The following is a 25,902-nucleotide window of genomic DNA, read 5'->3' as shown; positions in this document are numbered from 1 at the left end:
ATAACACTCTGAAATAGCTTTATAGACTTTATTTACACTTACACATGAATGAAAGGTACATTTATCATCTGAGCATATTAATTGAAATACAAGTAAATCAAACAAATAAATCCAACTTTAATGTGTTCATCTTTCCACGAGGTGGTCACTATTTTATTCTTTCATTGTTTGATACGACATGGTAAATGATGATACCAGTAGCCACTGAGACATTGAGTGAATCAACCAATCCAGTTTTAGCACTTGGTGAACTAACCAATCTATTATCAGCACTGGTTGAATCAACCAATCCAGTGTCAGTACTGAGTGAATCAACCAATCCAGTGTCAGCACTGAGTGAATCAACCAATCCAGTGTCAGCAGTGGGTGAATCAACCAATCCAGTGTCATCACCAGATGAATTGACCAATCCAGTGTCAGCACCAGATGAATTGACCAATCCAGTGTCAGCACCAGATGAATTGACCAATCCAGTGTCAGCTCCAGATGAATTGACCAATCCAGTGTCAGCTCCAGGAACAAACACAGCTCTACTGCACTGTCCCATCACAGCACTACTGATCCCTCGCTCCTCGTTACCTACAAAAATCAATAAATATCTTTTCAAAGACCTTGCAAAATGGTGCATTTTATCAATACAAAAAAAGATACTTAATGTAACAATAGCAGATCCTGGAGTTTTGAATTCAATTTATATAAATATAGTTACTGTGTATGTACTGCTATTAATCAAAGGTTTTTAATTTTATTAAATTTTAGAATTATCAATATTTAACTGTATTGTTGCAATCATACGAGTCATTAATTAAGTAACATCAATTTTTTAATTATAACTAGCAGGAAAACTTTTAGTGACAAGGACAGATGTATATTAACTCTATACATGTATTTATCAATGACTTATCATTATTTCTGATGGTGTTTTTATTAACATCTAGCTGTTTTGACACCAAAACATTTTACATGTATACAAACTTAATTATCAACAAACTTGAATGAGTAAATACTTCTTTAAAATACACCATTGTAATTAAAATTTCTAATTAATGCAATGAATTTAATATTTAAGGTGGCTCGACACACCAATGCATTATTTGATGGATCAATGAAGAATTCTCTTTGAGAAATGATTATTCAAAAATGACACCTATATCGGCCTCTGATTATTTTACATGAATTTTTTTGTATTTTTTTTTTAGAAACCGGAAACATAGTTTTAGCTGCGAACAAGATATATTAGAGCTAAAAATTTGTTATCAATTAATGCACAATACAATTATCTACAAATACATATCAAAAACGGCCAGATAAACTTTGAAATATTTTTGTAAAAAAAATATTTATGAAAATGAAAAAAAAGGATTGTAGATATTTTTTAAATCTATGGATAAAAACTGCAGATAAACTGATACTTGTATTTAACAATTGCTGTACAATCATATTTCAACAAGAAATTGAAACCAAATAGTGAAATTAAAGTATATAAATGGAAAATTTTAAAATCGAACCGATCCCGATTGTAATTAAACTGATCCAAAACGAAATCACATAAAGTTAGAATGAATCAGAATTTTGCAAAAATTTCAGGTTATTTAGCTGTAAAATGGTTTCGTCATTTACTAACTTTATAATTTATATCAATTACTTAGAAAAAAACTGCAGTTTATTTGTAAAATTTCAATTTTAAAATAATTCTGATCGGGATCAGTTTTTTTTCAATCGGGATCGGTTCAAATTTGATAAATAGCAATTTTTCCAAAATTTTGCATTTTCATTTCAATTTCTTTGTAAAATATCATTGTTTAGTAAATAGTTTATGTGACTATATGTTATTTTTAAAATTTTATCCATAGATTAAAAAGATATTAAAGAATTACAATTTTGATTTTCAGAAATATTTCTTTTAATTAAAAAATTAAACACTTGACCAAACGATCTTTGGCATGAATTTATTTATAATTATATTACACATTAATTGACAACAAGTTTTAAGCGCTAATATATTCTGTTTGTCTGCAAAACAGTTTTTCCTATTTCACTGAAAAAATACAAAAAAATTCGTATAAAATAACTGAAAGCCGATATTGATCTCTGTTTTGTGGACTCATGTTTCAAAAAAGATTCTCTATCGATCCATAAAATAAATTTTTGATGTGTTGAGGAACCTTAATTACATTTGTATGTGTTATATCACTCAATCTCATGAATTTTAATTGAATGTGAGGAATTTATATAGTTATGTGTAATATCGCTCGACCTCCTGAATTTTTAAGTTCTGCTTGTATTAATTTTTCTGAAAGTTGTGAACTATATGAAATAATTCAAACAAGTGTTAGGTGATTTACTTTAATTAAGGAAAGATTTATAATGCTGTAAGTCAGAAAGAAGGATCAAGAAAGGATGAACTCACCTACGACAATAAAGACTGGTGCGTTCACCGCTAGATCCTGTAAAGGCGTCATTGGGATCCGGGCACTGCGGTCCGTAGACGCCCCCACTACTTGTCCCCCCGCCTCCTTCCAGTTCTTGATGACATCAACAAAACGTCAATTTAACTACATTATAATCAAACAACTCAACAGAAACCAAAATCTTCAGATCAGCCTCTCTGATATATTGGCTATTTTCTTTCAACTGGAAAAAGTACAGGAAGCTGTTTAGAGAGGATATTGTCTGAGATAATGAGCGAGCTGTGACTGACCTGAAGTATCTCTACAATGTCTCGTTCCTCCCTCAGTCTGGCCAGTCCCTCCATCACCTCCAGGGACCCCAAGCTGGCCTTGCTTACCACAGGACTCAGGCGACAGCTGTAACCAAGGCAAGCAGTGCTAATGTCCCACACCAAATCTCACTTCGACCAAAAACACATTACCCTTAAAGCTCAGGGGCATAACATAATTTGTTATCAATGTCATTATATTACTGAATAAAATCATTAAGGATTTCTTACCTGTTTTTCTCTGGGGTAAGAACCCGATCTACACCTAGAAAGAATGATGTTCGAAGAATTGCTCCAAAGTTCATGGGGTCCTGAAATGTAATTGTTTAATTTTACAAGTATACAGCTACAATGATCGATTAATCATCCGTCTTGGAATGGCTATAAAATTAATATCGTGTACAGTTTTTCTTACACAGAGAGATTTTGTCATGTTTTAATGTCTAGATACCAATTTAGTCATTTTATTCTTGGTGTTTTTATTTTGCACATTTTTTTTTGGGGGGGGGGGGGTTAGTAATGAACGACTTAAGTATTAATTTCTACATCATGTACCTGTACATTGTAGGGCATCAGCCACACAGGGTATCTCCACCTGGACTTGATTTCTGTCCAGCTGCCAAAAAAATAATACGTACTGTACAGTTCATGTACGTCAAGTTCCAGAATCAAAGTTGTGCGGTTACAACTGTTACAATAAATACATGTATCTTTTAAAAATATGAACATGTGTTCTTGATACAGTGTATGTTGGGCTAGCCATGACAATTATGTGTCTGTGCGAATAATTAAATATTGTTATTTATCACAAATTGCATGCAGTTGTTCAATGTTGATTTTTTTCAGCACCTGCATGCAGTACATGCTTTACAAACAATGATGAAGATATTATACATACATGTATAGTATATGTAGATATTTTACATACATTTATTAGCCATAGATATTGTATTTTACATACAGTAGCCATAAATATTTTACAAACATGTACATGCAGTAGCTGTGGATGTTTTACATACAGTAGCCTTAGATATTTTACATACATTAATTAGCCATAGATATATTACAAACATTAGATAAAGATATTACCAGATAGAGGTAGACGCCACAGAGACCGGGAGCCCCGACACATCCAAACATATCCCCTGGTTGGGCCTGGATCCACTCAGCTTGTCTAGATCATTTTTCGTCACTGTCACAACTGGAACATTGAGTTTCTCAGCTTGTTCTATTATCCTTTTCCCCTCTTCTTTACATTTAGTGTTTTCTTTGATAAAGAGTTGATAAAATTTCCGTTTGTTTGCTCGCAGTGCGAGGGAGACTGGGTGAATTCCAAACAATACCTCACCATTAACATCTATGCTCATGTTTTCGTGACTAAAAGACCTACATATAATCAAAATCATTTCCGACACTTAATATTAAAAGCTTAACTTACATATAAACACACACTAGCTGTCACTGCATTAAAGTAACATACATGCAGTGCCAGCAAATAGTAAATTATAATACTATTGAGTAGCCACATACATTGACAAAATTATTTGATCAGGCAACTTATACAATTTTTAAAGAGGTATATTGAATTTGAATAAAACTTTGAGGATTTCTGTCATAAATGTAGCCTCCTCCTCTCCCCAAAAAAGAACTTACTTGGGTGACTTCTTGCCAAGGCCTGGCAGTCTATAATTGTATTCAGGAAGATCTTTCCCTTTGTAAGACCCATACAGCCTTACATGCAGACACCTCACACCAAGCACCTCCCAGAGTTCTTCTTTAGTTGTATTACCACAAAATATCCTTACATTAACATATCTATTTAAAACTGTCAGCAACATCTTCATATATTGACACCCATTTATGTCAGATGGAACATTAAAATTCTTTAGCTTGGCTTCCAAAGCACCACATCATGTGGCACAAGGCTAGTTCAGTGAAATGAAACTGCTATAGTTAACATAAGGAGCTACATTTAACATTGCCATACCATGTGTTTACAATTGGCTCAATATTTCTACCTTCTGTATTAAAAGAGCATGATAAAGGAAAGACAACTCTTTAAGGAAAAAAGGCAAACATTTATTTTCCAATAACAGAACAGTATTTGTTGAAACTCACAAATATAAAGTACATGTAGTAAATCATAACCATTTTCTACTCAAACTCGTAGAAATACATCTATATGACTAATATTCTGTAGAAAGAAAATGCTGAATGATGGTAATTAATACAGAACATATTACAATGGTTTCACAAATAGCATGTAAAACACAATTCTTTTTTTATCTAGAAGGAAAAATGATATTATAATGATGCAAGTTTTCATGTTATATTAGAGACTTGGTTTATTCAACATTGGATGATTTCATTTTAGAAATAATTTTTCAAAAACATAAAAAACCCATCCCCTAGTTCTACAACAATTAGCATTGTGTTTTATTTTCCTCCTCGGGCCATAGATGTTGCAAACAAAAGTTTCTGCTGTTTTTTCTTTTTCTTCCCTGGCAGTTTCTCCATCTTAAAGCCACTTTCCTCACTTTTGTCTTGAGCTAAAAAAAAATAAATAAATACAATTACTGCAATTCTTGGTTTAAGAAGTTTTACTTAAAAATATACAATGAAATAAAAATTAATCTTTTAAATAGTTTCTTTCCCATAAATTGTCACCTAGCTTCATAGCACAGAGGGTTATAAGTTTTCACTACGAATCTGTAAATAATGAGTTCGTATCTTTCTTGGGATTTAAAATTTTTTACCTTTCCAAAATTTTTTAAAAATTAATGTGTTTTTTGGCGATATATTGTAAAATTTGAAAATTTTAAATAGGTGAAAGTATTTTAATTATAATGTACTTAAATCCACATAAATATTGACAGATGTCCCATACCACCTTAAATGCAAATGCTCAACTTCCAACAACTTAATAAACTAGAAAACTGACCAGTCAGGAAGGGCCCCGCTATGACAATTAATATAGAGAAGTGAAAAAAATCTTTGAATTCCATCCTCTTTATATAAACAATGATGAAAAATAAATGCCCGGCAGAAGATGTAAAGAACTGGAATATATAGGATCTCGTGATTTGTAGTTGGATATGATTTTCATCCAACAATTAAAGTGTTCTTTTTCTTGAGCCTTAGTGAGGGGATAAAACACACAAGTTGGATAAAAATCATATTATACTACAAATCATACGAGATTCTATTTATCCCATGTTTTATACACCACAATCAATGTTTACACTGTTTATAACACTCCACATTATTTTACTTCATTATGCCTACGCAAATCCCATTGTAAAGTCACAACTGTGGGAAATCAAAAAAATATCCAATGAGTCATATCCACGGGATAAAGGGGGTTAACATGGGATGAAATAAAATTTGTTAAAAAAACAAAGAATTGATACCAATGCAATGATACCTAGGCTTTGCCTCAACTTCAAATAAACATCACTTGCAGACACATGTGTACGGTAATACATATAACAGATAAAAGACAGACCTTAGATTGCAGTAATTAATCTCAATGTGACAGATAAAGATAAAGCTTAGGATTTTCTTCCTGTGGAAGGTTAATTAATCCCAAAGGACAAATATTGCAAAGCCTTCCATGTATACAATGGTAACATTCTCAGCAGTTATCTCTCTTTGCCCATTCATTCTCAGCAGTTATCTCTCTTTGCCCATTCATTCTGGAATACCACCCCAGCTCCAAACCAGAAGACATAGAGAACCAAACTTAGCATCAAAATATGTATTTCTGCCTACTGAACTACCATACCAAATTTGAACTTGATTGGGCAACCATAAAAAAAGTTATAAGAAAAAATCAGGAAATTTGTGGACGGAAGAGTGACAGACGGACGGACAGAAGGACGGACGGACAGAGTGATTACGATAGGGCACCCGCAAATCCTTGCAGGGCCCTAATAAAAGAACAATTTCAAAACAGAATACTGGAAAAAAGATGAAATCAAATTTATAACTTACAAGTGCTTGCCAGAATTTTTATTTTCTGTAGCACAAACAATCGCAAGTACTTGCACTGCAGGACAATTTTAGAGTTTATATAAAAAAAAATCACTGACCTTTTCCACTCTCCAGATTTTCAAAAGCAGCCTGAATGGCAGCCCCAAAAGAATTCTGAAAGACAGGTGCAGCGGACTGTTCCTCATCACTGCCCTCACTGTCACGGCCCACTGATTTCATGTCTGGTTTTGGTTCAGAGACTTTTGGCCATGTTGGCGTTTTCTTCAATCCACCTCTTAACATCTACAGAACACAAAGAGAAAAGGTGAATCTCATGTATTAAAGTGGCTTCTCAATATTAAAGTGGCTTCTCCATATAGTGTCAATTTCTTATTTAAAATTTTCATCTTTTTTTTTTTTACCTGAGCAAACGACAAGGATGTCTGTTGTCCCTCATCTTCTTCTAGAGGAGATCCAACACCTACAGTATCTGTATAAAGGAAAAAATACAGTCACAGTATAGTCAGGATGTATAAAATAGATGGCAGTGTCAGCCAACAACTCTAACAATATCAAGGACGTTCGAGGCCATTTGGTAAATCCTAGTACAAATGTACTACATACGTACATGTATTATCATCTCAACTTAACATTAGCCTGTGTAGATTACTATCAATACATCTAAGATTTCTGTCCTTTTCTCAGAGTATTCATGAAAAATGTGCTTTTACTAAAGCTAATTACCTAGAGGACTTCCTATGGGAGAAGAAATGGATGGTAAACTCTGCTCACTGCTGTCACTTGTTGCCGCTGGAGACGAGGGTCGATTTTCTGACACAACTTGTGGACAGAGGGCGCTTTTTACTATCTTCATTCCCGGACTTATTCCCAGGCGACGCCTCTCCTCATCCTGTATCTTTTTACTCCATCGTTTTTCTAATCGCATCTTCTTCTGTCGAAGACGTTTTCTATATTCTATGTCATCTAAAAAGAATGTGGAAATATTGTAAATAAGACATTATAACTGTAAAACAGATGAAAACATATATCGTTTAACCATAATTCACTGCAATATAGATCGTTATCCAAACCAGAAAAAAATTAAGATATTCATGTGCTACAAGTATCATAGAAATACTAATGACAAATTAAAGGACAAAAACCCCTTCCACAATTTCAAGAGGATTTTATGCAGGTCAATAGGAACTTATTTTCTATGTACATGTATGACTGATACACGAAAAATTAACAATTTTGATTCAATACATTATAACATAATACAATTTTTAAAATGACTTGTATTTAATACAAAAAAATATACCGTATATAAATCAGTTACAGTTCCACGTGACTGTCTTACCAGCAAAACATGTCAAGGTGTCTCTAGAAAGGACCGGAGGTCGAAGGTCGAGTTCAGCCACCTGGAACTCGCTGGTCAGTGGGAGATGGGACAGGTACCTTAACCTCTTCCTTAATTCCTGCATACATAAAGGTATTACTTAAGAACACACAAGGAAAGAAGGAGGTGTAGCTTTTCAGTTTTTATTGTTATACATGTATATCCATTACAGAGTGCTACCGCTGACCTACCTCTGTCATAAACACACTCTCCATTTCTACTATTTTAGCAGTGATGGTCTGAGGGCCATGTTCTAGTCCACCATATTCTTTCACCAAACACCTGGCATTCAAGGCATGCAGAAAAATCCTTTGTCCATCCTCAGCTATAAAGATAAAAGCATGCTTCTTACAAAGTCAAAATCAAATCAATTTCTTTTAATTTTGAACAGTGAATCTTAACCTTCATAATAAATCCCATGTGTACCGACCAACAGGTAAGTCATAAAGTACAGGGAATTTCCAATTAGAATAATCAGTACAGACTCCAGAACTTAGTTTAGAGGATCCTACCTTGGTAGAAGTAGAACGCATTGTTGATGTGTCGAGGGGTGTCCCCATCCAGGTGGGGGATTTCCAGGTTCTCTGCGGCTTCCTCCAGGGGCAGGGCATCATCTGGCATCAAGGACTGTACCCCAGCCTGATCTGCTCCTGCCTGATCCACCCCCGCCTGATTCGCCCCAGCCTGATCCACCCCTGCCATGTCATCAGAACAGATGTCAGTAGACGTGTCTGTCTCTACTTCAACATCAGGCCAGCTTTCAGTCACCTCTTCATCAGCAAAGGCACAGGCATACTGGGTAACATTCTATGCACAAATCAAAAAGCCTATGAACTTAACTAAATCTATGGTATTTATTTTGCTAATTTTAGCAAAGAAAGAATACGTAAGATAAAAACAATTCCTGTCTAGGTTTTGAGAATGCAGTTGTCGGTTAATTTTGCATGGCTAGAATGTTAGAATGTTATGTTCCTTATTAAGACACACCATGGATTTACATGAGGCAACTACTTATTTGTATATTGTATGTACATAGTGATGGAATATTGGGAAAATTTTCAGAATCGATTATCAGAAATAATCAGGGTTTGCTTTGGTTGTTAGACATTTTCTTCTTGTGGAAGCCTAAATAGATCCATAATGTGACTTACTAATGTTACAAGAATACGGAATCAAATCCTGCAGGTTGCCCTGTCATTATCAATTATCATTAAGATCCCCCCACATTGCGCAAAAGGTTTTTTCATGTCAGTTTTATTTTGTTCAATCTAATCGATTGTGAAAATTGTTGTTGATAATCGACATTGGGAGAAATTAAGGGATCAACTTTCGATTGTTGCCGATAACTGGCCCATCACTGTATACATCCAAGAAGATTTACCTATATGAGAGTATAGACCAAGGGGCCTGCAGAGCAGGTGCTTGCCAACATTCCCTTGATAAGTATAGGATTGAAAGAATATTCAAGAGCACTTGTTCTAACAGGTGTCTGGGTTGGTAGGGAGTGAAAGATTTCTGATAGAAGATTTATACATATATGATTTATACATATCTTAAGGCCAAAAAAAAAATTATTCCTGTTTCCTGTCGCCCGACCGACCCTATCTTTTACCCTCCGACCCTAAAAGTTTTTTTTGTGATCATGGTGGTGATCGGTAACTTCGCCAGAATTTCCTCAGAAAGAGAAGTGAAGATGACCAAGTCTTCTGAGTTCATAATTGTGTAAATTAACCTCACTGGCGAAAGAATGATAGAAAATTAATCTACAGACATTTTTATTGCATAAATATACCTTGTAGTGAATAACCTGCGACTATCTTACCTTCAGGGGTTATAAATACAGGTGATGCAACAACATACTGTATATTAGAAATTACAAAAACAATGTTTATTACTTTAAATCCTGATATTACAGTTATTCAATAACCTGTTATTAGTTAATAACTGCAATAAATGTTAAAATTATCATAAAACTGCTTTCTATATTATCTTGAGAATTAAACAGATCCTCTACATAACGATCGGTAGTAAGTGGGTCAAAGGGTTGGACTAATACCCCAAATACACGGAAGTACAGAGAGTGATTTAATTAATCATGTTGTTATTGACATTAAGCTAATACAATACAAAAATATTTATCCAGAAAAGGATAAATACATTCATACACGTAGATTAAATTTTGCAAATAATATTAGTTTTTATTTTTAATTAAAAAATTAATCTATTTTTTTTCTTTGCCTGTTGTTTTCTATACATTACATGCATCAACAATACAAAGACCTTTGGAATTTTTAAATCATCTATTTACATACTGAACACTGGGAATAAACATTTCTCTCATTATTACACACATGCTCCAAGTTTTTAAAAATAAAATATTTTTTAAAAATAAACTTTTTTTCCTACCTACCTTAATTTTTTTGGTCAAGTGACAGGAAACAGGAATATTTTTTTTTTGGCCTAACTTGAATGTACATTTCAGCTTATTACCCGTATGGGAGAATAGACCTGGGTAAGGGGGGGAGGAGGAATTTTTTACTAGAATTTCACGCAAATTACTGATACATCAAGTATATGTTAGTTAGTTAGTTCATATGTTCATTTACCTGTGTGGGAGTAAAGACCTGTGTGGGTGGGGGGCTGGAGATTTCTGACTGTGGAAGTGGTTCACTCACGGATGATGAAGAGGAATGTCTCCTCATCAGGTTCTCCTCTCTAGCCTGTCAACAAAGTACAGGAGTTGAACAAAGAACCAACTTATGAGCAATTTTATTCAAAAGTGCAGGATCCTAATAAGTCTAAGATAAACAAAACTATTCACAAGTACAGGATCCCAATTAGCCTCACACAAACTATTTAAAAGTGCAGGATTCCAATTAGTCTCAGAACATGTAATTACTTAAAATAATGTACAATGCTGAACATTAACAAGAGATTATCTCTAACCTTTAAATGATGAAGTGCTGAGTCAATAAAGGCCACCTCCGAAGTCTGAAAATACAATACAGACATGAATGATTAATCCTGTTCTAAATAAAACAAACATGTAAAACACAGAGTTTTCAATAACTTTGAAGTAAAGCTTTTTAAAAAAAGAAGAAGCTTTTTTAAGAATAACTTCAAGTAGTTTTTTTGCTTAGTATGAAATTTGAAGCAGCTTATTTTGACCATTCAGACAGTGAAAAATTGCCTTTTACCTCCCCTTGTGAAAGTCCCTACATCATCAGAGATTGCAATTCTCAGCAATACTGATGTGAATCACTTGCAATACTATGTTAATCAGAAAGTTATAAACCTCTGAATGAGATAAAAATACATGTACTGTACCTCTGCCTCTCTATTCTTGCGCTCTAATTCAGAGCGTTCCACGTCAGTGATTTGACTCTTTATATAGCCCCCGTCTGCTGTTAGTATTTTCATCCCTGAACACTTCCTGGCATCATCTAATGATTACAGAAACATTCATTTTACTCTTTCAATACAGGTCAAAATTAAAGCAACAAGTAGAAGATGGTTACTTTTGTAATGGAAATATGTAGAATGTGAAATATCCCTACTATTTCAGAAATGTGATGCAATACTCTTGATTCACACAAGATATCAGTTGCCTGACCCCCACCCCACCCCACCCCACCCCCCAAATCCTTGTGTCATTCACATTCACTGCTTGCTACTACGCACCATTTATTCTCATCATGATGCCCTCTCTCTTCTCCCAGAGACTTTTTGGCATGGCGTATATAGTTCCTCTCTCCTTTTTCATTAGTTGCATGGTGATCGTCTGTCCTACAGCATACGAAGGCACCTTCTCTGTGCGTGTACTACAACATGTACAAGTAAATATATCACAAACATATGGAACGGTAAAATTTTTTCTTGAAATAGCAAGGACTCACAAAGCAATTCTACAAGCCCATGGTAAATGAGAAGACAAAAAGAAACTTTCAATTAAGGTACATATCTATCTATCAACAGAGTTATGCTCTGCCAAAGTAAAACTTGACAAGTGAGTTTAAATTTTCAAAAATCTTTAACATTTCCATTGTGTTTTGATAGCTCAACCTATTAGTCACAGGCCACCCAAACTAAAGTCCATAGCATACATGTACATCTATATATGTTTGATCAACATTCATGTTATTATTGATTTTTTTAAAATTCTTTTTGCCAAAAATAATAATTTCTCCCATATGCCACTTTTTTCAGATAAAATTGATGTTTGAAATTCCTATTCTCATATTCAATACCATTTAAAAGTCAAGAAAATTATTATGTGTGCTTATAAGCAGTAGCAATCTTAGAAAGAAAGATCAAAAGTTAATAATGATACCAATGCACAACCTTATTTTCAAATACTTATAAACCTATTTACAACATTTTAAAGTTAACAGTGTTTGTGTTGCATTAGCTAACCTCTTCAAGTCTTTTTCATGCACAGCCTCGTAACAGATTGGACACTTTCTCCATGTTTGTTCTCCGAGGGCCAAGTAATGTAGGATACAAGGCCAGCAGTAGATGTGACCGCATCGCGTCATCTTGGCTGTAAACAATACATGGTACACAAATTATCTGAACTCATCATTAAAAATTAACAATACAATGTACAAAACCCACAAATTATCACAATAGCTGAAATTCCTTCAACTTTATACTGCATTCAGACAACTGCAGAATCAAATTTAAAGGTATAGTCTTTTTTTCATGATACATTCTACATTGTATAAACCTAATCACTCAATTACCAGCAATGGGTTGTTCCAGACATATTGGACAAGGAGTTACTTCATGGCCAAAGACGCGCTACAATTGAGTTAAAACAGTTTTAAATCTCTATCATGATTCATGAAAGCTTGATGGATCTCAACATTTGATGCAAAATTTCCCTCTACTTATAATATACATGTATCAGATTTACAAAGACACATACAATCAATTCTATGGCATCCCAGTCTACCAGAACATCAGGGTCCACGGAGTGTATGGAGTAGTCACCATCATCCTTCACAACAAACTGGTAACTAAAACACAAAACACGTCAGAGCTTATCATCTGTGATTAATCCACATCAAAACACTTTAATTCATCGACTGGTTGAAAAAAGAAGAATAAAGATACAATCAGCTGCTAGAGCAACACAGCTGTAGCATTATAACTTAAACGTGAACATGACTCATACATGGCATTGTCAGCCATGTTTGGCTTTCCTGTCTAATATACTTAAAGCTCCTATATTAGCCTCATACAGTAAAGAAAAAGAAATAGTATTTATAATTAGTGTTCAGCTTTAATGTACACCTGACAATTCTTTCATGACAAACTTGGGAAGTTCTTACTTGGCTTGCAGGTACTGCTCTTTGTTGTATAATGACTTTTTAGTTGATCCCTTTTTTCTACCATAACTATGACTGTCAAAGTGCCATGCAGGACGGCCTCTTGTTTTCTCACTACCACTGTGTCTGCTGTATGTGAAGTTCAGCAGATGATTTAAATTGGCTTTTCTTCCAGAAATTAAATCCAGTTCAGGAGAAAAGTCCTCTGTCAGCTGTAAATAAGAATTGGGTCATAGCTATAAGCAAAGTCCTAGTTTTTCTACAACTCACTGACCTATGGATGAATAAATCTCTTCCAGTGCCAACACCTCATGATATAAAAGAATTGTTACGCCACAATCTTAGACTTTTTTAAAATATTTAAAACTATTCAAATGTTGTGCACACTTTTTAATCATACCCAAAATATTAACAAGTAGTGACATTCAGTCTCTATAAACAATGTTGACTCTCACTCCACACATCATAAAATACCATAAAATCTTCCATCAAAAAATTACATTGTCTGCAACAAAATTGATTAATCAGGTCCATTTCATTCACTATTTCTTTGTGACACAGAATAAAATTCCAGTCTTGTCTATAATATTTTAAAATTGTAAACTTCTGCAGATTTGGGGTCTATTTCAAGGTGTTGTGCAATTTTCCTAAATCTGGAATTGCCTCCCTTAGATTTCAAATTTCTTACGTCTTCTCTGGCTGTTTCAGCTCCCTGACTGTATTGGCCTCCCCGTGAGCGAGGCCGCTTGTCAAACATGTTGCGACTCTTTTGGGGGGTGGGTCTACGTGGACTGCTTTCTGACAGGTTTTTCCCATTACCGGTATATTCTTTTCTTCTCCCCCCACGACCAAATTGGCGAAGAGCTGAGCCATCCCCTGAAAATGAATAAACTCCTATAGGTTACATTTATTTACAGCAATTCTATTACGTTAAACAGTATTTTTAAAATATGGTTGCTATGGTGTATAATGTCTAAGCCTATAAGCAAAATAGGCCAAAAATTAACAATGCCAGTCGAGCATGCAAATCAAAGCCATGCCCATCTGATGATCTGTCACCTCCCATTTGTTAAATTCTATGCAGTACTGAGGAATAGAATAGATAAAAACCGGAGAGAAATATGCACAGATGCTCACCATTATTTTGTAATCTTTTCGAGTCGTTACCATTGCCCTGTTTCTGAGCAGCTGTTGACAGTTGGCGATTGTTTTTCTTGTCCATTGTGTTGCAATTTTCCTCCAACATAAACCCCCCAATTAAATGAAATAACACCAGACCCAAAGGCCGCTCCTTCGTAAATAGGAGAGACGCAGACTTCGAGCGACGACATCTTTACAACTCCATGATTACCGACCAAAATTAAGAATAAAGTTATTTGACACAAATGTTGTTAAATCAGATAAAAGTTAGATAGTTAGAGTTCTGAAAACTTTGGGGGTTTCTTGCCCCCAAAACAAAAGTTCCCTTGCCCTTTCTAGTGGCAAAAATCGCAATCTTTCGACTGCAACTTACAACTTTATATGGCGACGAGCGCCCATGAACATGACAGAAAGCCCGGATGCAGACTGTCACATGATCAAATAGAATCGAAGGAAGCAGGAAAAGGCGCAATATTTAAAGTGTAGGAAAAGCAAAACACAGGCGAGTATGACTATATGGTTTACAGTCAATACAAATAATCATTCTATTGAATACCATGTTAATTATACAAGAGATCAGAGGTTGATCTGTCTTTTAGGCATCTCAGCGAGATTCCTGTTAGGCCTCTTAGGCTTATAGGCTAAAGGAATAAGATGTGGTTGGGAGGTGGCATATTGACATAATTAATATCATGTTGGGTTTTAACTTGTTAAGTAAATTTGCATACGGGGATAGGAGGTAGGGACTTCTATTTCTACTTTCTACTTGAAAATTTGCAATTCACAGAGACAGTAATTAATTATAAATTAGCCCCCCCCCCCCCATATGGTTTAACCATAGACTCATTATGTTTTATCTGTTTACATTTTTAGTCCACCATCATGTATAGGTCTACTCAAATATACCTGCGACGGTTTTCTGTTTTAGGAACCTGGGTCAATTATGCTTAGTGACCTTTGATCCTTGTTCCAGCGTCACAAAATATATTGTGGATTCTCTGTTGTATTCAGAATCCAGTCATAGATCTTTATAAATCTAATGAAGACTAACACACATAGTTAATTCTTTTATAACAGTTGTTTTAAAAAAACAAGAAATACAAGTACATATCCAACAGTTAATCCACTGGCTGTCAATATCTGCTACCCCACATTCTCTCTCTCCCCATATATCATTGATGTACATGCCTGACTAGATAGAATGTTCTATCGTTAAAATGACAGATGTCCTACGGACCAGGTGAGCGCAGCCTGGTCACAATAAGATCATTCTTTCTAATGCCTGACGTCCAACACCATTAGGTCTCCCTGTTAGGTCATTAGGCTCCAGTATTAGGGCCTGCTTCACCATCACAAGGTGTCAAGACACCTAAAGCATCTAGGGCATCCATTAGGCTCCAATATAAGGACACTAATTAGGCTCCAGGAATAGGACACTAATTAGGCTCCAGGAATAGGGCACTAATTAGGCTTCATAGTAAGGGCCTTTAAATAACTACAAAAAAAACCATTTCTTTATAACAAGAATTAAAAAAAAACTTACATACCCACACATCAGTATAATTTTCTGGGGTGGATGTAGCCGAAAGGTGAGAAGAAGATAGATCATGAAAAGCTGTGTGTGGTCAATGCAAAGAACTGATGGCATCTGAGCTTTAATTTGTTTGTATTGTACGTATCATAGCTATAAATATGACATGCTGTCTTTGAAGTAATTAAACAAGTATTAATTCTGGAATGTATTGTTTTCTGACAGCTTGAAAATGGCAGGAATAGAAAACATGGATGAATTTGATGCGCCCTGTCACATGACTGCTGTCTTCTGTAATCAGCTGGCGGAGGAAGACTATGAGAAACAGACGGTATCCGAGACGGAGAGAGCCCTGGAGGTTACTTATAACTTGTTCATCCACAACTCCCGCAGTCATCAACAACCATTTTATTGTTCAGTTATATAATTGGCTACCTACTATCAAAATAAACCATTTACTGGGTATTTTAACTAACTTTGATTTTAATAGTCCTTTAACTGATCTTTAATTTGAAAAATAGCTCCACGTTTAATGCATTAAAGAAACCTTTCATAAACACCAAAACTTTACCATTTTGCATCAGTAGCAAACATTCTACACATGCCTACATGTTTATTGATAATATTTTTTATTTTCTGACATACTTATTTTTTATATATATACATGTATATGCATCGTTTACCCATTCCCATTACATACACAATTACAAAATGAGATGCAAGTTCCTGACAGTTATGATTATAGTAGACTGTACCTGATGTACGTTGTGATAAAAAGACAAACCAGTTTTTTTAATTGTTTGTTTTAGAATTTGATATCATACATGGAGAAAAACCCTCAGGTCTACAAAAAAATCCTGAAAAAGAAAATGAAAGAAGAAAAAGAAAATGAGGGCCCTTTTTCATTCCTGAAGGTAATGATTTGGATTCATGTTGCTGCTAGAGCTTTATTTCAGAGATGAAGGAAACTCAAACACTATGTTAAAAGCTAGGGTATAATTACTATACTGCAATCATCAATTTGTTATCTTTTTTTTAAACTTAAGGCATTAATTCAATTTTATGTGTTATGTAATGAATATTTATTGATAGACACATATATAAATTGATGATATCTTTAATTACATGTATGTGAGTACCATTTATATTTTCTTATTGGGGCTCCATATTAAAGGAATTGTAAAGTAAGCTTGGGAAATATTGTGTATTATGTTCACCTTTATTAAGATTAGGATTAATTCTTGAAGTTGCTATAGGAAACATGACTGCCTGAGTCTGTTTACAGTTTAATGAATTATCAACTGTTGTTATACTTGTTTATAGATTTATTTTTCCAGAAACACTTTACTCAAAGCCATACATAAAGTTAAAAATAAACATTTATAAATGCTGATATTTTTTGCTTTTATTTGTATGTTGGTATAACAAAGCCAAAGTTCCTTTTTAATTCCTGTTAGATACAGTCACACACTGCAGTATTTCCTTTGATTTTTCATTTGACTTCTGTTACTGTAGTTTCCAAATTAAATGCAAGGAATTATATTCGCATAACATCGCGAAAAGTACATCTCGCGGATTTTATAATCTTGCTTTTATTTTTTTGGACAGATGTAAACTAAACAAAACTAGGAAAAAAATTTGGCGTTCACGATTTTGTATTCTCACAATTTGATGCAAACAGGTTGAATCGCGGAATTAAGTACTCGTGTATAACATGTATAATAAGGAATCTATAGTATCTCAGATTTGCTTTCGACAAACAGAATGCAAAGTTCAATTGACTTTTTTGTTCTTCTTCTCCTGATGATGATGATAGCGTTATTATAACTACATTATATATGCTTAGAGTATAGATATAAGTAAAGACAGAAGATTAGTTCACAATGCAAGGCTACAAGATCAATCATGATGAGAACCAAAAATCAGATTTATCTTTTATTTTTTACAGGTTAAGTTGATGACACTGATTAAGGGTGAAGAAAACGTTTCCTTTGTGTCAGACAGGGAGTGTGACCAAAGACTGGAAGAGCTGAAAACAGGAATGTCCAAGGCCTTTGACTATAACCTTGGTAACGATGAAATAAGAAAAGCTGTATTGCCAAAGTGTAATGTCTCTTCAGTGTAATTAAGGTGATAGAAGAAAGTTCAAGAAACAAACATTGGTAAAAGACAGCAGAAGATAGACCAATCCTCACTTTGCCAAAAGTGAATTAAGCTGTTTCCTTTGCAAGGTTTAACCAAAGGTCAAAAACAGAAAAAAACATGCAAAATTCACTTTCTTTTTGCTACCAAATATTTGTGCATTCTGTGATAAAATCTTTTATTATGAATTATTCTTCAGTCTATGGATCAAAATAAAGACAAAAATGGATTTTTAATGTCAAATTACAAAGTTAAAAAACTCTCAACTATTAAAAGGCTACAGTGAGAAATGTATAGTTTCCCCCCGTCCCCTAAAAGATGACAGCCAAGGGACATAACTTATGTAAAGTGTGTATTCAACAATTTGATTAAGAGGCCTTGATGGCCAGGGCCATTTTTAGGCTATATGTACCTCCTAAAACAAAGAGCTCTGTATAAAGATATAAAAATTTCAAAATGTTTAGATTTAACACAAAAATACTTGAATTTTTCTTCATTAAATAACAGTTTAATGCCCAGAATGTATAATATTTAAAACTTACACAAAGGCAGATCTGCTGGTTAATTAGTTGACCATCCGGCCTCCTTAAGTGACTGACTGATTTAAGTCCTATCGATTTACCAAGGCACTGGCTCAACATCGAAATTATGACTTTTAAGTAAGGCATCAATGTACAAAAATGCATTATGTTTGTAGAATCTAAAGGTCTTAGGAAATCAAAGCGATTAGCAGAAAAAAGGCAGATGTCAAAATCTTCAATAAATACAGCAGCACCAAAGATTAAAGGGAGGCAGTCCAAGAAAAGACAGACCACTGCCCCAAACATAACGGAGACCCTGTGTCAGAGGAGTGGACAAGATGTCCCTGTAGCAGTTCCTCCACCCCCTCCCCCTCCCCCACCCCCACCCCCAGTAACCCCTGCACAACAAAGAAGTCTGCCCCTGGAGAGATCAAGGACAGAGAGAAAGGCTGCTTCTAGTGGTCCGCTGAAGGAATTAAATCACTCAAATATCCAGGTAACATTGCCACTATCTGAATATACAAGTAATATTGCCATTATCAGAATATCTAGGTGACATTGCCACCATCTTAATTCATGTGTGTATGAGAATTATAATGCTTCATGGAATATTTATCCTTTGGTCTCATCGATTCTGTAAAAGAAACCTTTTTCTTATTGATTATTAATATGTTTTGATTTTTGTCTTTAAACAACTAAATAAATTACACCGATTTCCAGGTAACTACACCTTTGAGTTTGAAAAAGAAAGATCCACCGACTGAGATGGGGTAGGTAATTTGTGTTTTTAAATTACCTTTGCATTGTCTCCTTTCTGTGATGTGTTCAATGTTTTACCTTTGCAGTGCCCTTTTTCTGTGATGTTTAATGTATCCAGTGTTTTGAATCTATTAAGAGAGCAATATTGCTGTGTCACAGTTTTCTGACCTTGATTTTTCTCATGACTTTGACTTCTTGATTTCTCAGTTTGCATTTACCTTAGTTTTCAAAGTGTCTACTACTGTATGAACTACAATGTATCAATCAAACTTCATACAGAGGTACACATTAATGAGAACAATGTAACTCATAACAGGATATTCTAACCCAAACCTTAGTCTACACCTAGTACATACAGTTTTACTATTCTTTCGGATATAGCCTTGGCATTCATGTGCTATGGACATATTTATTGGTAATTATTTGTTACATGGTAAATGAAAGACTCATCTCAACCTTTACTTTATCTAATACTGTAGCATATACACCATTTTAATGCACAGACTACAATATATGTCATTCCTTTGTAGTTCCATTACATCGCTGGCATCTATTGGCTCTTTAAGCAGTCTTCACCAAGAGCTATTGTCCTATAATCCAATGAAACTCCTGAAAACAACAACCAATGAGAGGTAAGATAACAACAAAGAGAGATACATTGACTGTTTATGTTTTGGAGATAGAGATGTTCTTCTCTAGATCCTCTACCAAATTTAAAATTTTAAAATCAGATTGCATGAAAACTTAAACTATTCACTCCTTCAGTTATTTTGATTGATGTGATATTTACATTGGTATAGAAATTTCACCTGTTTGATTTAATAGATCCCCCGGGGGGACCCCTGTCAGGCCCCGCCCACCCCTCAGGGACACGCCCCCTGTGACGCCTGTCAACCAAGCCGACTCCAATTACAGGTACTGGCTCAACAGTCTACACAACAAGTTCCGCAATGTCCTCTCCCCCGCATCTGTCCTCCAGAGCCCTGACAGTGACCCAAACAGTCCATCTGGCTTCTCTCCACAGTAGAAACCCCAAAGAATTACTCTTCAGCCAAACTAGGGACTCCAATCATCTGGCTAATCCAGGGAGATGTTTCCCTATTTGATTTTTACTTGCCTAAAAGGAAGTATTATACTTATGACAAACTTTGTTATCTGAGATGGCTTTATGTTGGATTTATGGAATTTTTGTTTTTATTTAACATTTCATGTTTTTGTTTTATATAGAGCGTGGCATTTATAGAGTACATCAAGAATTAGGTGTTACCATTTTTACACTCTGTTAGCAAGAGCAAACAGAATTCACAAGTTTTTATGTATTTCTATACTGATGTTGTTTTTTGCAATAAAAAGAATGAATACAAAGATTGGTGAAGCTATTTTCATTCTACATGTACAAGTATTATTTAAATATCAGATGGAAAAGAGAATAAAAAAGTTGTGTTAATTTAATTGATTGTTCTGTAAAACACAGTATTTAGTATTAATCCATAAGTCTGGAATTTTTGTGCTTTATTAGTGTATGGTGTAATGTTTTTATGTTGTACTGTTTACTATCTGAAAGTTCTTACCATCCGATCTTAGACTTTCATTAAGTTTAGATGAATATTAACATGGTTTGATGTAATGTGCAATTGTTCTAGAAAAATATTTCTGATAATTAGAATTTTGTTGAAAAGAACATGTCTCTGCAGAGGAGAAATTTATTGGCTCACAATAAATACAAGATGATGAAAGGAGTCATTTGTGAATGAATTTGGTTTTCACCTTATGTGGGCAGGTAGTGTTCTAAAATGAAATAGGGAAAAAACTATTGGTGAAGATCTTATCAAATTGAAAAAAAATAGTTATTATCTATTTGTGGGTAAAAATTTAAAAAATATTCATCTTTATCACAGTTGAAAATTAAGCTTTTTCTGCACTTCAATCGAAGCACACAGCTTTCACTTGTTTTAGAGATTATCCATTTTTATTGCATGTTTATTTTATTTTTTTGCTTCAGGTAATGCAGCTTTTATTGCTTTTTGTGATTCATATTGTATATGTACACAAGAATTTACATCTGTTTTATGATGCTATTAGATATATATTCTGATGTACAATAGTACAGTAAGTTCTATATTTGTTTAAGACACCAATCCATTCACAATTTCTAGGGCCTTTTCAGCAGGGCTTTGGAAAACACATGGAATGTTTTTATATACCAAATGTAAATTTGATTTTTTTTTAAACATTAGGCTAAAATCTAAATGTATAATAAGATTCCTTGTATCAATGACAAATTTTTTTGAAAAATTCATTTGATGATGTTTTTCTGCTCTTTGGAAAGGTTGAAAAATTGTGATTGGATTCATCAAGTTAATGAATAAATGGTGCAGAAACTTGCAGAGACTTGCTTACTTTGCTTTATTTTTTAAAGTTGGAGTGCTATTGTAAAAATAAGTATAACTTAAAACAAGAGACCCGAGCACCACTTCCCAAATGCTTAGGCTGAACAGACTTTTATGTAAATTAAAGTCGTTAAGGATGAGCCCCCATAACACACATCAGTGGCCCCTTTATCCTTTTTTAGCTAACAGAGATGAAGTTGGGAAAGATTAGCTATAGCCACTGTGGCATTAAGGTTCTTGGAGCAGGTGCCATTTGAAGGCTATATTTAAATTATTGCCACTCCTATCACCAAACTTGCATGGATGGTGCATCTTATTATACTTGGACACTTAACAGGTTTGAATGCTGAACTTGGGCTATGGATTTGGGGACAGTTTTAAATTTTTGGAGCAGTTGCCCATTTGATGGCCATACCCATATTTAAGTTATTGGCTCTATCTTTGCCAAACTTGGATGGGTGATGTTTCATGTGATTTGAACATATTTTATTGTGTAATTACACAAGAGGATTGGAAACAAGTCCTTACAACTTACATGTTCCTCTCCAAATGATAATATACACAATATACACAATTATCATTTTGATATTACATGTTACTTATAGTTATTAACTTTATAATAGTAATATTCATATTCATGCCTTTACAAAGTATTTGCAAATATATGATAAATAGTGTTGATATGCAGTATAAAATAGCATAAACAAGAAAAATTAGTTATTAAATCTTCCAGACTCTATTTTTAATAAAGTTTTGAACTGCTGAAAAAATTAAATAGATTGTTTCTAGCATTTACATAATTCTTGCACACAAAGAAAAAATGATAAACATCCTCCTTTTGACCACAAATAAAATTAGGTGATTCAATAATGTTTCCTCTGTACAGATCACAATTCAAAATACAACTGTGTCTCAATTTGGTATGCAAAATATTGATAGTGCGTTTACCGAATGAAAAATATTTCGGAGGTTGAGGAATACTTTCAGTAATATTTTTCTTGAATATGTTGAGAGACGTTGCTTCCCTAACTTCTAAATTGTTTCATGTGATTTTAATGCAATCGATTTGCTGAATCTGAGTCATAGGTTTCTCGATGCTGGATTAAGAAGCTTAAGGAAAGATCGATGCTAGGGCAGGTAAAGTATTTTGGGTAGCTCAAAGCAGGTTTGAATGGTGGAAATGCTTGTCAGGAATAACTTTGACTTTCATGGTTCATGTAACTATTGCTATTAGACTAGCCTTAGATTCAAAGCCTAATTATCAAGGATGCTAAGAAAACCCGGTTCTTGATATCAGTATTACTTTCACAAACAGCCAACATTTTCTTCAGTCGATATTATACAAATATTGACTGGGGTTGAGGGCAACATTGATTATATTAGCTCCCGAGGGACGAAATATTGCCTGACGCGAAGCGGAGGGCAATATTTTCGTCCCAAGGCGGCTAATATATTCAATGTTGCCCGAAAACACAGTCAACATTTGTTTTGTTATACGAAGAAACAAACCAAAATTTAGGAAAGTAATTGTTTTCGGGCAACATTGAATATATTAGCTCCCGAGAGACAAAATATTGCCCGACGCGAAGCATCATAAACATAAACATCATAAACCAATATTTTAAAAAATGAGCTTCATGTATACAATCAATGTTGCCCTCAACCCCAGTCAATATTTGTTTTGTTATATATAACACTGTAAATATATATCTTGTTATATATAAATATGAAGAAACAAACCAAAATTTAGGAAAGTAATTAAAAACAGATCGCCGTAATTTTCTCAGCTTAACAAAGAGTCGCGAAGAGTTATTTACGGCAACAAATCAAAGGCGATTATTTGAAATACAGGGAATGTTCTCTAGATATTATTCCTAGCCGGTCAATATCAAGAAAATATTGACCGGTCAATACTTTTCGGACGAGCTAATATTACAATTATTGACTATTCATCTATATAGAGTTATATAGTGAGAATATATTACTGAATATAACAATGGTCTATGTTAAATAGGACAAAATTATCCTTGCCCCACCCACCTATTTTACGTCTCGGTGAGACCGAAACTTACCATTATTAATTTGAGCTTTATAAATACTCATACATTTTTGCTTTTTTGTTCCCAGTAATTGCCTCTTTTTTATAATCGAGATTATTACAATAGAAGAATATTTGTTAAGTTAAAAAAGTTTTAATACTATAATATAAATAATTTGGTGTCATAGAGGGAGAATGTAATTATTTTGACAAGATGGGCACGATCAATCAATTTCAGACGACTAGTCGAAAAACGGAATTATTCAATTGACATTTTCATAAGCTAATACAAAACATTTTTTTTTCAAACGCTGACTAAAAGGTATATCAATTGAGGCTTAACATTAACAGATGAGACAGAAAACTTCTAATCGAAAGGGAAAATTTCTTAATGATAATATAAAACATGCTTTCATGTTGATTTAAATGTGGTAAAAAAAATCAATTGAATTTTTAATTTATAAGTATAAAATTGTTTTCGGCGTTTTTGCCGTTCTCATCAAAATTCATTGTAATTAGGTTGCAAATGTATGCTAAATTAATATATTAATGTGATAACGTGATAGATATAATAAATGAGTACAGTGGGAATGCAGGTAGGTAGCACATTGTACACAAAGCAGTGACGCACTCGCCATTCATTGATATTTTTATAGAAAGGTAAAAACAGAACAAAACCATACCCATGCCATTTGATTATTTAGACTTCTAAACGTTCTAGTCGTCCAGTTTTTTAATTTAATTAATTGTCATTTTCTTTACTTATTCAGTTTTTCAAAAAACATGTGATACTGGAGTATTGTTTGACTAATTGCTTGACAAATGACAATACTTAGATATTGACCAAGTTTATAGTTTTATTTTAAAAACTTAAGATTTTAGAATGTACAACATATATAGTAACAATGTATGTGCCAAACTGTTAATACAGATATGATTACTCTGCTTATTTCCATTTTGTTTTTCTTCCTAAATTCCATTCTATTTTCAACTGTGAAATTTATTACTATAATGTTTTTTTCCAACTTCCATTTTGTAATGCCTTTATAAATTAGTTTAAAAGGTATTTATAAAACTACAAATATATATGAACCAATACATCATAAACCAATATTTTAAAACGAGCTTCATGTATACAATGTAAGTATTATAATTTTATTATATATACAGTGTATATGATAATGAACTCGCACATCAAAACTAATGTGATTGTAGAGGAAAGCCTGTCATACAACGATAACATGAACGAAAATCTAAAATGATATTGTGCCAGCAAGTACAGATCAGGATGTTCGTTCGGCAACCGTGGCTACGCCAACCCTAATGGACAGTACACCGACTCTGAGAAAACTGGTTATGACTACATAGTATGGCTACACTGGAAAAACTCGTGGATGTCTCTGAAAACAATACAGCTGATGATTCGTCCTCGAGCCTGACATCTAGATTTAACGTTAATTGTAACGTTATGAAGGGCAACTCTCTCTCTCTCTCTCTCTCTCTCTCTCTCTCTGGATTTAATTTATCGCACTCTTTTACACCTTTATATATATATATATATATATATATATATATATATATATATATATATATATATATATATATATATATATATATATATATATATATAACTTAAATAAATGAAAACACAAAGATCGAGTAAAACATAAGCGCTTTCATTTTCTTCAGATGTTTTACAATACTAACATGGTAACGTTTGTTATGACGTCATAATAGTTTAACGGCGTCTGAACACCTTGACCTGTGCGGAAAAAAATCATTTACTGTTTTTCCGTTCTATAAAATGTACAATTCTAATACTGTTGAAAGGCGTGATAAAGAAAAACATTTTATAAGAACTTTTAAACCTAAATTGAATAGCTTAATGTAACCTCTGAATATTCTAAACGTTTTATTCATGTTTTAACCATGCCATATAATCTGTTATTATTAATAATTTA

At 33.8% G+C, this 25,902-nt stretch overlaps 3 protein-coding genes across 4 annotated transcripts; 1 reads left to right on the top strand and 2 right to left on the bottom strand.

Annotated features, from left to right (window-relative positions):
* Positions 1-14: 14 nt before the first annotated feature.
* On the bottom strand, positions 15-4,698 carry LOC128188067 (uncharacterized tRNA/rRNA methyltransferase MAV_0574-like). The gene is made up of 7 exons (XM_052858860.1): positions 4,373-4,698; positions 3,809-4,105; positions 3,275-3,335; positions 2,951-3,030; positions 2,702-2,807; positions 2,411-2,525; positions 15-579 (listed from the first exon to the last, which is right to left on the bottom strand). The coding sequence occupies exons 1-7, from the start codon at positions 4,561-4,563 to the stop codon at positions 149-151; spliced, it is 1,281 nt and encodes a 426-aa protein (XP_052714820.1). The 5' UTR covers positions 4,564-4,698; the 3' UTR covers positions 15-148.
* Positions 4,699-4,776: 78 nt separating this feature from the next.
* LOC128188066 (RING finger protein 10-like) lies at positions 4,777-14,956 on the bottom strand. Of its 2 annotated transcripts, XM_052858859.1 has the most exons (18): positions 14,558-14,956; positions 14,109-14,296; positions 13,424-13,632; positions 13,018-13,108; positions 12,833-12,890; positions 12,504-12,630; positions 11,772-11,911; positions 11,418-11,533; positions 11,037-11,081; positions 10,697-10,810; positions 8,775-8,897; positions 8,603-8,744; positions 8,282-8,415; positions 8,052-8,169; positions 7,436-7,675; positions 7,114-7,181; positions 6,811-6,994; positions 4,777-5,268 (listed from the first exon to the last, which is right to left on the bottom strand). In XM_052858859.1, exons 1-18 carry the CDS (start codon positions 14,664-14,666, stop codon positions 5,156-5,158), a joined length of 2,319 nt encoding a protein of 772 aa, XP_052714819.1. In that variant the 5' UTR covers positions 14,667-14,956; the 3' UTR covers positions 4,777-5,155. The 2 variants fall into 2 exon arrangements, with proteins under 2 accessions (XP_052714819.1, XP_052714818.1); XM_052858858.1 differs by having other exon boundaries at positions 8,603-8,897.
* Positions 14,957-14,971: 15 nt separating this feature from the next.
* Positions 14,972-21,900, top strand: LOC128188068 (proline-rich protein 11-like). Its single transcript, XM_052858861.1, has 8 exons — positions 14,972-15,062; positions 16,317-16,449; positions 16,901-17,005; positions 18,040-18,160; positions 18,931-19,250; positions 19,475-19,524; positions 20,044-20,145; positions 20,339-21,900. The coding sequence occupies exons 2-8, from the start codon at positions 16,324-16,326 to the stop codon at positions 20,538-20,540; spliced, it is 1,026 nt and encodes a 341-aa protein (XP_052714821.1). The 5' UTR covers positions 14,972-15,062; positions 16,317-16,323; the 3' UTR covers positions 20,541-21,900.
* Positions 21,901-25,902: the final 4,002 nt, after the last annotated feature.

This window comes from Crassostrea angulata, chromosome 6 (assembly GCF_025612915.1).
Source record: "Crassostrea angulata isolate pt1a10 chromosome 6, ASM2561291v2, whole genome shotgun sequence".
Classification (NCBI taxonomy): Eukaryota; Metazoa; Mollusca; class Bivalvia; order Ostreida; family Ostreidae; genus Magallana; species Magallana angulata.
This window is presented reverse-complemented; position numbering and strand designations above follow the sequence as displayed.